Here is a 14,266-nt window from a genome sequence, read left to right as displayed (position 1 = left end):
TTTTTTCTTATTCAAACATAAGTAGTAGGTATATGGGAGTATATCAATGCATGTGTGCATGTATGCACCTTTGTTATGCCTTACTTATTTTATTTTATTTTTTTGTTCCTATTTTTTAAGTCCCTTTTCAAGAAATAATTCCTTCTTTTAAAACATTCGCTTTGAAGATTTTCAAAGGCGCCGTGAATTTTTTTTTTTTTTTTAATTAAGATTTATCATTTGAATCATCCACATTTTAGCTGTATTTATTCATTTTTTTTGAAAAATAAAAATTTTGACGCAACTTGTTACTTTCAAGCATCATTTTGTAGAAGCATAAAAATGATAAGTGCAACGGAGTAGAACAGCTGAATGTTCCATCTTCATGTGCGCACGCTTCCTGATGTGACAACATTTGTATTTCACCTTTTTTTCTTTTTCTTTTTCTTTTTCTTTTTTTTTTTTGTAAAACTGATTATCCCTTAAATGCCATAAACATGTAGCACATTTACCTCCCTCATGGCGGAATTTGCCCCACTTCCATAACATGCGAATGAAAAATAGGCGCCTCGTTATACTGAAACTTTTGAACGGGAAAAAGCATCCCCTTGATGCTGAAAAATGTGGGTACCATGGAAGGTACTTCCACAGTAGTAGCAGCATTGTTGAGAGAAAAGAGAAAGTGAGCACCCACATATCCTACACTCTTCCTGCGCAAAGGGAAAATGAAAAATACACTTTTGAAGTCCTCATGAAAACGATGAAAAACAGAGCAGACGAGTATAACCTTATAAAGATAAAAGAAGCACAAAATAAAATATTAATTCATTTAAACACATTTACCATCAACCAAGTGGTATCCACGCTTGTCCTCTCGTACAAGTATAATATGCTTAATTTTAAAATTCTTCACGCAATCATAGAGCATTTATTTTGCCACTCCTGCTTTTTGAATAGCAAACATTTGTACGTGTTAGTTTCCATTGTAAGGAAGATACACCTGAACAACTTCGTCTACCCGTCACAAGACAACCACGGTAGTGGTGACAATCACAATCTTCACTTGGACGACTACCTAGAAGATGTTAATGAAAATATAAAATGGAAGGAGAAATATTACGAGGAGGTAATGGGCAATTTGATCCTCCCCCCTGCGGGCTCCACATCGATAGAGGGGCACGAAATCGATGCAGCATATCCGCATAAATACAACGGTTCAATATATCTGGGTGAACACAACAATACCGAATGCCCTCCTCAATATAACGGTACGATTAGCGAACATGGAAGCAACACAAGTAACGTAAATCATAGCCTACCCCCGTGCAAAACTCCCCCAGCGGAGGAAAACCTGTCACTGCAAAATTGCCCCCACCAGAAGGAGGACATCCCCATAGAAATGAAAAAGACACACTTAAAAATTAAGGAAATCCTGACGCACAATTATAGCAATATATATCTGAACATAAAAAAAAACCTGTACACAAATTTGCTATTGTTAAATTATTTGCATGAAGAAAATATAATCAGCAGAAGAGTTTTCTTAAAAATAATTTACTCCATAGATACACAATTTAACCAGCACATATTTAGTAGTAACAAAAACGGAAGCAACCGTGATCACCACTCCTACGATGAGAATGGAGCCTGTGAAGATGGCATCCTCAATTCGTATCTCCAAGATCAGTGTGAGAATACATCAACGTACGACTTGTACATTCGTCTTCATTTCCATTTGCTAAAAAATATGCTCACAGAGTGCGAATTTATCGACCGCAATTTTATAATGGAAAAAATAGAAAATGGCACAAGTATAAATGATGATGTGTACAGAGATGCAAACCTATACCTTGAAGTGTTTTCTTTATTTTTTCAAAACATGGAGAACGTTACGGAAAGGATTAATCATTTAAAAGTTTTTCATTTGAATATCCTTTCCCACGAATTATTCAAACATTTCTCTGACGATGGTGCATTTAAAAATGTTAACATACATTACGCCTTCCTCAAGAAAGTATCATGTGCCTCTATTTTGAAGGGGGAAGCAGACCCCGACGTCTGCTATTGCCTTCTGAGCATTTTGTATTACCTAAAAAGGGAAAACAGGCTGAATTGTGAAATTCGCCCTTTTGGCTACCCTCCTTTTGGAGAACCCACATTTGATTTGCAAAAAATACAGGACAGGTACTCCCTCTTCTTAAATTCGCTTGACGAGTACAACCTGCACGACCTTCTTATATCAACGCAAGAACCAAAAAAAGGAATGAACATGAATTTCGACATTCCCATAAAACGCACCCCAAATGATGAACCACCAGCAATTGAACAATTGCCCCACAATCTGAGGGATAATATGAGGGATAATATGAGGGATAATATGAGGGATAATATGAGGGATAATATGAGGGATAATATGAGGGATAATATGAGGGATAATATGAGGGATAATATGAGGGATAATATGAGGGATAATATGAGGGATAATATGAGGGACAACTTTCTCATCCACTTCATGGCAGAATTCACCTTCAACATCGTGTGTTACCTAAACAGGGTAGATACCTACGAACAAATTTTCATTTTAAAATATTTAATCCTCCTGAATTTGAAGAATGAATACCTTATCGATGTGCTCAAAGAACGTCAACGTAATTTCTTTATACAAAAAGAGCATTACACTGATAGAAAGCACTTTTTTTATTTTATAGAATATTTGTTAACTTGTTTTATTCATTCTACCCATGAGTTCCTCAATCTGATACATTTGATAGACCTCCGAAAGTTTCAAATTGTGCTGGACGGAACTGGACGCACGAAAAAGTTCACACATAAAATAAAAAAAATATTCGATGCCCTTAATGTGATACTGAACCAGCGGAAACAGAATTGTGTAAAAGTCGCCACCACAAAAAAAGTGCGAAACAACCAATTTGAAAACAAGTCCACTGTCATACCAGAAGACACAACCCAGGTACAACGTTTTCAGAACATTCTCTACGATTTTTTATTCTTATAATGTGGAAGTGGGGTGCAGGAATGTACACATCATCGCGCTCTTCCCCCCACCATCTGCTTATCCAGTGTGTGCACGGTATAACTGTGCTTCCATGTGCTACCCCTAACACCTTCATGGGGTTAACTTGTAATGTATACCCTGCAAAGTGACAGAACAATGCAGAGTAAAAGAGCACACATTTGGGGTGAAATGTACTAGTGCACCAATGTGTACCTTTGCGTATTTATAGAAGAATCGCATTCTTTCTGTATTTGTGAATGGGAAAAACTTTCCCTTTTTTTTTTTTTTTTTTTTTTTTTTTGTTGTTTTTGTTCTTTTAAGCAGATGTGCCTTTTTTTGAGGACACATTTAGATTCCATCCATCACGCTCTGTGGAATCAGGAAAATAAGCCCACCTGTAGACTGTCCCTTCCTTTTTTATCATCCCTAAAATGAATTTTATTCTTCCCCTTCCAATTTATGAAAAAATGACAAAATTGAAAACCTCCCCAAAAGTAAAGCGCGTCCGTATACGCGAAAAAAAATTTTGTATATTCAATAAAAACGTCAAGAATGTTTAAAACGCCCAGAAAAAAATGCAAACTATGATGTGATATTCGTTCGAATTTATTCCAGGTCTTTTACTTCCTAATCCATGTATTTTCGTGATTTCCCCCAAATGGAAAAGCTTCACCTATTCAGTTCATCTCACTATTACTACTTTACCCCCCAAATGTGCATGAGCATATTTTTGCATTTTTTTTTTTTTTTTTTTTTAATCTTTGACGAAAAAGAGACAAGAAAGGAGAAGAAACAAAATTGACATTTACTATACCCCCCTATCTGCCTTAAGCCTCACTACATTGAATAACATCGCGGTGTTTCGTAGTTTATTTCCCACTTACGGTTTTTCCGTCTTACCCCTTCCCCCTGTGAGGGGTACACACATAAATGCCTGCACATTGAAGGCCTACTCCCCTCTATGGCATGTCACAAGAAGTTATTTCTCCCCGTTCTTCCTTTCCCTTCTTTGTAAATAAAAATGAAGAAAGATGAGACGAACCTTAAAGTAGAATCAGTAGGGTAATCAAATTAGAAAAGCAGTAAAAAGACGCCATGTTCTTGGCCTAAACATCACTCAGGCATAATCATCTCCATGTAGACACCACAAAGGAATATTTATGTCTTCCTTCCATCCAAACTTCCACCCACATCACAGAATAAAACTCAAAAAGCAAGCACCCTGCAAATCGGGAAGCAATGTAAATCATAACAGATCTCTAAGGGCGCATGGACAGGTAAACATAACGATGCTGTAGCCACGAAGCTGACAGTGCTCTATGTTGTAACTTCCCCTTTTTTTTTTTTTTTTTTCTACGGAATGAATTCGCAAAGTGGGTCCAACTCCCCATGCGCCTATTTCTTCCTCTTCCTAAAATATATTGTCACAAAAGATTTACATATGCAGGAGGTTGGTTCATAGTGAACTACCCGCAGTTCTACTGTTTCATTGATGATTACATATGCACCCATGTCAACATAAGGCTTTCCCAAATCTCCCATTGTGCTTAAACAGACTGAATACTCCCGAGGGGAAAAGGGGCAGGATTATCCCAACACGTCCATACAGAGCTCAGTAAAAAGTGGTAATATAAGAATACGATATGTTTGCCCCCAAATTTTGGGATCGAAAAAAAATGAAAAAGCAAAACCCGACGTTATACAACCTCTTTTACAGGTATCCAAAATGATAAAGGAAAATCCTTACATGCGGACAGTGGGGAAAGCAAATCCGGAAGAAAAACAGAAGCGAAAAAAAACAACACCAATGTATCAGCAAAAGTTCGCGAACACACATTAAACAAAACAAAGGGAGGACAACACTTGAACAATAATGTTAATCCCAAAAAGGGTGTTAACCCAAACAAGGGTATTAACCCAAACAAGGGTGTTAACCCAAACAAGGGTGTTAACCCAAACAAGGGTGTTAACCCAAACAAGGGTGTTAACCCAAATGGTGAAGAGAAGAAAAGTGGCAAGGGGAACACCACCCACGAAGCAAAATCAAGTGTTAAAGACAAAACACAAAAAAGAGAGGATTCCAAATTCATACAAGTAAAAAGTGATGATAAATACCTTATCCATCTTGTGAAGAAAGGAAATGTACAAATTCAAGTGGAAAAATGTGAAGACGATTCCGTGAAGAAGAGAAAAAATCCCCCCTCCTCTTCCAGTAGCCAATCCATGGAAAACAATTCAAGTGACGACTTTCAATGCACAGATATTATAGAGCAGTTTAAAAAGAAGAAAAAGCGAGAGTTAGAGGCCAGAAAGAAAAAACGCATAAGGGATAGAAAAAACAAGTTAATAAGGAACCCAACATACAGGGACGCGGAAACGCAAGTCTTCCTTGACGACTTTACCAAATATTACGAGTATGAAAAAAGGGGAAAAAAACATGCACCGATCCTTCAACATCGAAAAGAAAAATAGCAATGTGTAACTTATGCATAGTAGTTGCGTAAATGTAATTCAGAGGAAAACATATCATTTTGTTGCTTCATCCCTTAATTTATACAACCATATACATACGTTGCACTTATTACCCCATTAAACATTTTGTTAATCCCCTTTTGTACATATAAAAAAAAAAAAAAAAAAAAAAAAGGAAAGTGAAACCCCAGGTTGAGAAGCTTGTTGAAGATGTCCTAAATCAAGCGTTAAAAGAGGTAACTTTCTTTCCAGCTTCAATACATGAGCCTATTCGAATCTCGCCCCTACCCCCACACCCTTGATAATTCCACTTAGCATTATGTACACTAGCATATGCTTACATACAATTTTTTTTTTTTTTTCTTCTTTACTCCTCTCCTATTGACAGATCTACGAAGATCAAGAGTTAAGCAAAATAATAAACAAAATAAACCATTACGAAAAAATCAGACAAGACAAATATGAATCCCTTAAAAATTACGAAGAAAATAGCGAAATGTTTTACAAAGAAACGGTAAGAAGTGCTTCTCCTGTTGTGCAAAAAGAGGAGGACAAAAAGAAACAGACACATAAATGCGTACTTTCTTCAGTGCATGAAAAGGAGTAGCGGATCATCTTCCCACCATTTCCATGTCTTCCTTCTTTTTTTTTCCTCCTCTCAATCTTAGAAACATAAAATAAAAGACAGGATCCTACTCAAAAAGAAAGTGGAAATTATAATGAAAAAAAAAATTGCCCATAGTAAAGCCCAGAAGAATATGCATTTTATACTTCAGAAAAACTTGGACTTCTATTCCCTGATGGACTATTTCCCAAGCGGCTTGGAGGTAAAAGGGGAGGAGTGAGTTCCAAGGGGAAAAAAGTGCTACCTCGTCGCATAACTCAGTAAAGTACATGCACCAGTACACAGTTAGCTCTATATATATACGCGTAACTATGTGCCTATGTATATCTATATATTCACGATTTCTCTCATCTGTGTGCCCCCCCCCCCTTTCTTTCCAGAAAAATATGAACCTAATCGTGCTCCCATGGCTGGAGGATATAATTCTCTACTTGGTGAGGACGTGCTTTCGAAAACTCCCCTATTTATTTGATTCAAAATTGGTTAATAAAAAAAAAAGTCTCTGATCAATACATCCTTAAACAATAAAAATACCATTCGTTACGGTTGAGTTCAGATAAAGGTGAAAAAGGAAATAACCCACTACATCATCGCGGGTAAAATATACTTAGACACATGCACCCTACTCTATTCAATCGCCCAGCCTAAACGCAACCCATTTCTACACCCACATATATATGACAATTTCCCCCTCACTTTGAAGACATGATAGAAAAGAGCCTTCTTTCAAGAACGGAGTTACTTGAGACATATAAGAGGTTAAAAAAAAATGGGCCCCACAAAAAACCTACATCCTTATCAAAAAGAAAATTTAAACGATGCAGTGTTCCGTGGGGTGGTGCCATTTGTCATACAACTGGAAGAAAGATATCCATCTCGATGGCATATATCTCTACCCCCGACTTCATGCCCGTCGTTGATCACTCCCCTTCAGCCACCTTCTTAAAAAAGGACATGAGGAAGAGTAAAATATTTCCCACAAAATTTCGAGTATATTTCTTGGAAAAATCTAACTTCTCACACAAAGAAGACAACTTCCCTCCTTCAATGTTATGAAATGGAAGATGGGCATACCCCCGTGAGGGCATCCCGTTTCATCTTCCTTTGCGCTCCCTTCAAATGCTTATCCTTTTTCAAAATTAACAAAACGGCGAATGACTTCAAAATTGTCAAGACATTGTTCATTTGTAGCAATGCAACGCGAAGGGGATGAAAAAAAAAAAAAAAAAAAAGCGCGAAGCATTTATACATGTGTGCATACAAATACACACCTTCCCACGTTTCTTCTTACACATTTGAATACCCCCATCATCACCGCAAGAGGGGTGAAAAGAAGCACGCATTATGTAAATGCACGAACGATGTTCCATCTTTCATCGCACTGGTCGTTTAAATTTTTAAATGGTACATGCATACGCACAAGCGGCCATAAAAAGAAGCAGAGACGACGAAAAGTGGGCCAATTTGTAGTTTCACAAATAAACATGAAAATTAGTACACACAAATGAGTACCTATGTACGGATTTATGTAGGTGTGGGGAACAGCTCCGAGCATGATGGAGAGGCCCCTAGGACTGTTTCCATACAAAATTAAAGAACCAATAACAAACACGTAATTCGCTAGCGACAAAATAGCTAGCTCATTGCAGCCCAATCATTCGGCACCGCTGTAACTCCAGAATAGGCTGATCGTTAAAGTGTCCCCTTTGATCATCCGTTAATTCCCTTTCCGCTCAGTTATGAAAAATCTTCCCCTCTCTCATCAAGGATGTATCTCCATGGTGAGGTCCGAATTCGCTCCCTTCCTGTTATATGTCACCCTCCTCATTTCTGCTCATGGTCAATTCCCCTTCATCCTCCTTACCTTTGGACTCCTTCAAAACAACATTGCTTGCACTGCCATGAGCATTCGAAACGTTCTTGGATTTATTTGTGGTCGACTCAATTTTGCCTAGGATATCTTCAGCCAGTTCCCTCATTTTATTTTCCAGTTTGTCATTTTCGACCCGTTCGTTATTTCCCTTTTCATTGTTCGATGTATTTAATTGGTGCTGTTGGTGTTGTCCTTCCTCTGCCGGTCTTCCCCTCTTTTTCTCCGTGGCCTTTTTACATATATGAATGAAGGCCTCCTGAATGTACTGATTTTCCCTTATGATGTATCTAATTAGAGGAAAACACTTATTCATTCTACTCAACACCTTTTCATCAATTTGTATGTTTAGAAAGACCTGCATGTACAGTTTCAGTGCGTCAGTTTTGTTAATGTTGACTTCCTTCATTTTTTTAAAAATTTTCTCCACCAACGTTTCGTTATATTTACTCTTTTTAATAAAACTCAGAAGAAATTCTTCAATCTCTTTATTCATTTCGTACTTTAATTTCTTTTCATTTTTTGCCAGGACGGATATCATGTCACATATGTTGTTCACCAATGTCACATGCGACTTCCTATCTAATTCATAGAAGAACGATTTGGATCCACTCGATATTTTCTCATCCTTATCGATGGTTAAGTACATCATATGAACAAGCAAAATATTTTTGGCCTTCACTGTGTCCGTCATGAAAAGGTGCGTAAAGACAGATACAGCTGTCCTCCTCAGGTTTATGTCCTTATCATTAAGAACTTTAAAAATGTACTTGTTGTATGGCTCCAACAGGTTTGGGTGCCTATATAACAAATCGGCGTAACTGATTAGGAGCATTTTTCGTATGTTCGAAATTGTCCGGAACATTATTCTGCTTCGGAAGATATTCCACGGGTCGTCCTCGATGTCCCTCTCTTCCTGAGTGGAAGAAAATCCCTCCAATTTCTCATTTTCGATGCACAAATGGTTGTCTTCCTTTTTTGCTACTCCCCTCTTCCTTCTGCCCCTGCGAGAGGAGGACTGCGCAAAATGCGCCACGCCATTGTCATCACGCTCACTACCCTCACTACCTTCGCTGTCGTCGCTCCCAGTATCATCTCCATTAGACGCGGTGCCCCCCCTTCCCAGCAACATCTCCGTTTTCAACTCAAAAATGGAGTTCCTCTCCTCTGTTATGATGGACACAATCAGCTGTATAATCGACACGTGATCCTTCACGATATTCTGACAAAACTTTTGCGAAATTATGCAAAACTTACACAGAGTTAGGAGACAAACCAGGACTAGGAGATACATTTCATAATGCATGTAGATATTCCCCTTCACATTATAATCATCCTTAAAAGGAGTGGAAATGCCATTTTTAAGAGGCCACTTCCTCCCCGTATCCGCTTCTCCCTTAACTACACAGTCATTAAAAAAACTCTCCGGGTTACTCAAAATTAAAAATATTAAAGGCATAATTTTTTTACCCAACAAATTATTACATACAATCATATTTTCAACCACGTAGTCGAAATATTCTCTGTCCTTTTCTTCCTTCGTGCACATTCCATAATTACTGTCACTTTTAGATGCGATTTTTTTCAAATTATTTTGTATCTTTTCTGCATATATGTAGGTATATAAACCTAGATGACCAGATACAAATATAAATTTGGTTAATAGAAAGCAGGACACCTTGTTGGATTTATCTAACGCGCTCTCTTCCGATTCGTCCACTCCCTTACTGCGTAGTCTGCACGCCGAGCTGTCCCTTCCTTTGCTCTCAGCCAAATCTTCATTTGTACTTTTGTTTCCATCACAAAGTATGGCACTAAGCATGCTCTTCATCTTCATCGCAAAGATGGCAAGGAAGTCATCAAAGTGTTCGTACATGCTTTCCACAATGGACTGACAACATTTGAACCACACATTTCTGTCATCCTCCAGGGGGAAATGATAAACCTCCTCAGAAATTCCTCCATTCTCCGTGTTATCTGCAACCCCGTTAATGCTGATGCGCCCCTTTTTAGTCCTCCCCGGGGAAGATACCCGGGGAGTCATCTCAATTGCAGAAATTTTTTCTCCATTTTTCTCCCCCTTCCCATCAGATATATGATCAAAAACAAGGTTAAACAAAATTATAAGTAAACTCTGTACAATTTTATTCGTCTTATTATATCGCAAAATTAAAATTAACAAATTTATAAAATGAAGATTTTCCTTGTACTGATTGATGAATACCAAAATGAGATGCTTCCTTTTGTTACTAAAAACAAAGTGATGTTCTTTTTTTCCTTTTTTTAAATTAACCGTATGGATAGAATAGCAAAGTATCTTCATCAACAGGAGAGCCCCTTCTTTGATGATTAAATTTTTGTTCTCACTAAACGTATCTACAAAAATAATGTTAAATAACTCATCCAGTAATTTCGTAACACTTACGTTGCACTTCTCCTGCATTAATAGACACTCCATTATCTTCTCCAAACATGACAGATCCTTCAACTTACTATTAAGACAAACATTAATTAATCGAAAGGCACTTATTCGATAGTCATCACAAGTTATATTTACATTTACAAATTCACTAATAATAATTTCTACTATACTTGAATTGTTACTAAAAATTAGAGACCACACTTTGTTCATTTCTTCTTCGGCCTTTTTATTTCCGCACATATGTGCTAATATAATAAACCGAATAGCACTTTTTTGGTCCGTCTCCACCACAGAGTACAATAATCTGAAGCACAATTCCACACAATCGTCAACAATAATCGAAATGAATAAAACTTCCTTGTACATTTTTATTAACAAATCGTACTTATTCTGGTGATTCTTCTTTAATTCTACTTCGTTGTTCTTTCCGGTGGAAATGTTGTGGTTACTACCATTTTGCGCTTTTCCGTTTCGTTGCTCTCGATCTGTTATGTTACTCCCTCCCCCATCACTGCTATCACTGTCTGATAGATTAACTCTCTTCCTTCCCGTCCCATTTGACTGTTCTTTCCTCTTCATCGCCTCTTGCCTCCTGGTCAGGTTCGCCAGTTCCCTCTTTATCCTACTCGTGTTTAGCGGGATAACATACTTATTCTTCACCACATCACTTGCTATGCATGAAAGCAGGGAAAAGGCCCTCTGCCTCACCAGTGGAGATTTGTCATTTATTCGCTCGCTACATATCAAACACAAGTTATTGTAATAATTAAGGGGGATGAAATTATTTTCGATTAATTCCTGAAAGATTTTTAACAAATGGCATCGTACATGCAGCTTTGAATCATGCTGCCTAGACATCAACACGTTCATAACAAAGGCTCTATTTTTTAAGCACTCTCTAAAACATAATTGTAAAAATGGAATATCCTCCATAACTATTTTGTGAATAATATCCTTGTATGTACTGATGTTGCTTTCGTTTATGCTTACTCTAAATGATCTTAAATATGCGTTCATTTTTTTTTTTTTTTTTTTTTTTTTTTTGTTATGTCCTTGCTCCTTTTGCCTAAGTATGCAAGACTTTTTCGAGTTCTCCTTGCTAACACGTTTGTTCTTTCCTTTAGCGTTTACTTTCTTCTTTCTAAACCCGTTCCCCTTTTTAAATTCCTCATCGGAGAATTCACTCTCATCATCGTTTCCTTGAGAGAAGAAATCGCTGCTATCGTCGTTCTGTTCTGTTTCCTCCGATTCATCCTCTCCATCATCATTGTCATCATCGTTGTCATCATCGTTGTCGTCCGTGTCATCCTCCCCCCCGTGTTCCAACTCCCCTGTGTCCATGTTCATCTTAAACCTTCCATCACCAGTGGCATGACCATCTTCTCCTTCCCGATCGCCGTTTCCCCTCTCGTTCAATTCTTCACTAGCCTTAGCCAAAGTTATAAAATTTTTAAACATTTCGAAAATGGATTTTCTAATGTAATATATATCAATACCCAGCATGTCCGTCAAATCTTTCAAAAATGATAGCAGATGGAAACTTAAATTTTTCGATAAGTACTCCAAAAAATTTAGCACATTTAATATTTCATTCTGTGCATGTGTTTGTACACTCAGGTTTAAGTAGAGAAGCGAATTCTCCTTTACGTAATCGATAAACTCCTTTATAATTATTGCCGGAATGTCTGTATTCTTCACCCTCAGTAGGGCATCACAGATATTTACGTTGGTGCACTTTTTGCAGTTGTTTAAAAAAATATACGTAAAGGAGAAGGAGTAGAACTTTTCTCCCACTGACTTTTCGCTCTTGCTGTCTTCTTCTTTGGCGGGTTCCTTCTGCGTTTCCCCAACTTGGTTACCACCTCGATGGGCACTACTGTCACCTCCGTTATCGTCGTTATTTGCATCCTCACTATCTTCACCTAATTCCTCACTGAAATCATCCCTGTGTTGCCACCCCGAAGCAGCACTTTTTTTCCCCTCACTTTTATCGCTCTCCCTGTTCCTGTCGCCCCTATTGGACATAGCAACATGCCGTCCACTTTCCTTCTCTTCCTTAATGTACATCTTCAGCAAATTTCCAATGATCATGGAGATGTGATCATGATAGGCACTTATGTTAAACAGGTTGTTATTTTCCTGATTAATTGTGTAGATATTTAGAAAAAACTGCAGATATAAATCCACCACAGGAATGTTTACCTGGTCATATAAAATACCAAAGTTTATATTGCTTACCAATAAAATGATGTTGTTCAAAAGACAATTCATATTTTTCAAAGGGATATTTGTTTCTTCATCGTTATCCTTTTTCAGTTTTTTCCTCCCTCTCTGAACATTAATAACCACCATCTCATTATTCTGCTGATTACAAAAATTATTATTATAATAACAATTAAACAAATTTAAATAAATAAATGTGAGCGCATGAAAGTAGGAGATTAATATTTCGTGGATCTCGAAAAAGGTAAATTTTTTTTTTCTCTTTTCATTTACAGAATACTCTTTGTAATTATCTTCCAAGCACTGAATGATCATATTCATTATATTATTATTTTCATTTACAATAAATTGTAACATTTCTACTCCATTATCACAATATTCATTTTTTTGGTGATATTTTTCTACACATTTAAAAAAATTTTTAAAAACGTCTACACTTTTTTCAATTAAAATAGTTAGACAGCCGAATATCTTCTCTTGTTCTCCATCGTTTAAATTGTCACTTATTCGTATGTAATTCAGTACATTGTCAAATCCCTCTTGACACAACAGAAGTAACAAATTGCTGTAACTGTCATTGATGAAATTGAAATAATTAATTATACACTCAGCTTTCAGATTCACATTTTCTATATCTTCCGCCCCACACCCGTACACAAACTCATTTTTCTTTAAACTTATGTCCTTTAAAAAATTGTCGATATTATTGTCAATGGGTAGCTTGAACTTTTTTATCTTCCCTTGCAGCATCGTTAGCAGCGGTTAAGGAAAGAAAAAAAAAAAAAAAAAAAAAATTGGAAGGAGGGAAATAGTGACAGAATAGAATACTGCTTCACCTTTCCTCTTTGACGTGGATAATCACGTTCCTTCCCCAGTCACTGTGAACATGACCGGCATATCACTCGACGCTATTTCGCCAATATGCGAAGCACAAGATCCGGTCGTAATTTTACGTGTCCCGAAATTTAAAAACTAACATCATAGTAACCCCCACTACTGGTACATACGTGTCTTTCTTCACAATTCAAACTTAAAATCTGCTTTCCCCCTTTGGCAAATTTTTAAATTCAACTGGCGATGTTATAAAGATCAGTAAAAATAACAGAAAAGTTCACCGCGTGAATGCCAAATCAGCCAAAAGCTTTTACACATATCTGTTAAGTTAAAAAAAACAATTGGCCATATGAGCAAAATGTAACTTAAAACTCACTGTAAAAATGGTACATAAATGTTTACACGCAAGGGAAAAAAAAAAAAAAAAAAAAAAAAAAAAATTGCGTAAGATACGTACTTATACATACACATAAATTCCTCAATTTTGTAATTTCCCTCGAATGAGGAATTACAAGAGGAATTCCAACCAGTGCTTATTCTAAAAATATTTTTAAAAACTACTTCCATTTGATATTTTCCGCTTCGCGATTTTTTAAATAAACACAAAAATTGTACAATATTTTGCAATATTTTTTTTTTTTTTCCCCCCCTCATGGGCTTAGCCTTCCGATTCATAGGCCAATTATTTTCTCTTTCCCTTTAAAATGATGCAGAAAAAAAAAAAAAAAAGAAAAAAAAAAAAAGGTGTGTATCCCATTTTGGAGGTAGCTACTATTAGCCTCATGTGAGAATGTTCCAAAGGGTTATATCTTCTCATGGGCATCA

General features: G+C 36.9%; 3 protein-coding genes across 3 annotated transcripts; 2 read left to right on the top strand and 1 right to left on the bottom strand.

Moving 5' to 3' along the window:
* Window positions 1-532: 532 nt before the first annotated feature.
* Window positions 533-2,995, top strand: PKNH_1355200 (uncharacterized protein; the record flags this gene model as incomplete). Its single annotated transcript, XM_002260926.1, has 1 exon — window positions 533-2,995. The coding sequence occupies one exon, from the start codon at window positions 533-535 to the stop codon at window positions 2,993-2,995; it is 2,463 nt and encodes an 820-aa protein (XP_002260962.1).
* A 1,021-nt stretch (window positions 2,996-4,016) lies between these two features.
* PKNH_1355100 (conserved Plasmodium protein, unknown function) lies at window positions 4,017-7,060 on the top strand (the record flags this gene model as incomplete). The annotated part of the gene is made up of 11 exons (XM_039113606.1): window positions 4,017-4,057; window positions 4,194-4,272; window positions 4,551-4,620; window positions 4,713-5,409; window positions 5,643-5,703; window positions 5,856-5,981; window positions 6,136-6,294; window positions 6,473-6,526; window positions 6,649-6,688; window positions 6,796-6,850; window positions 7,027-7,060. 11 exons carry the CDS (start codon window positions 4,017-4,019, stop codon window positions 7,058-7,060), a joined length of 1,416 nt encoding a protein of 471 aa, XP_038969979.1.
* An 840-nt stretch (window positions 7,061-7,900) lies between these two features.
* Window positions 7,901-13,357, bottom strand: PKNH_1355000 (uncharacterized protein; the record flags this gene model as incomplete). The annotated part of the gene is made up of 1 exon (XM_002260924.1): window positions 7,901-13,357. One exon carries the CDS (start codon window positions 13,355-13,357, stop codon window positions 7,901-7,903), a length of 5,457 nt encoding a protein of 1,818 aa, XP_002260960.1.
* Window positions 13,358-14,266: the final 909 nt, after the last annotated feature.

This window comes from Plasmodium knowlesi, assembly GCF_000006355.2.
Source record: "Plasmodium knowlesi strain H genome assembly, chromosome: 13".
Taxonomy (NCBI): domain Eukaryota; phylum Apicomplexa; class Aconoidasida; order Haemosporida; family Plasmodiidae; genus Plasmodium; species Plasmodium knowlesi.
Note: the sequence above shows the minus strand (reverse complement) of the source record. Positions and strands in the feature narration are given on the sequence as shown.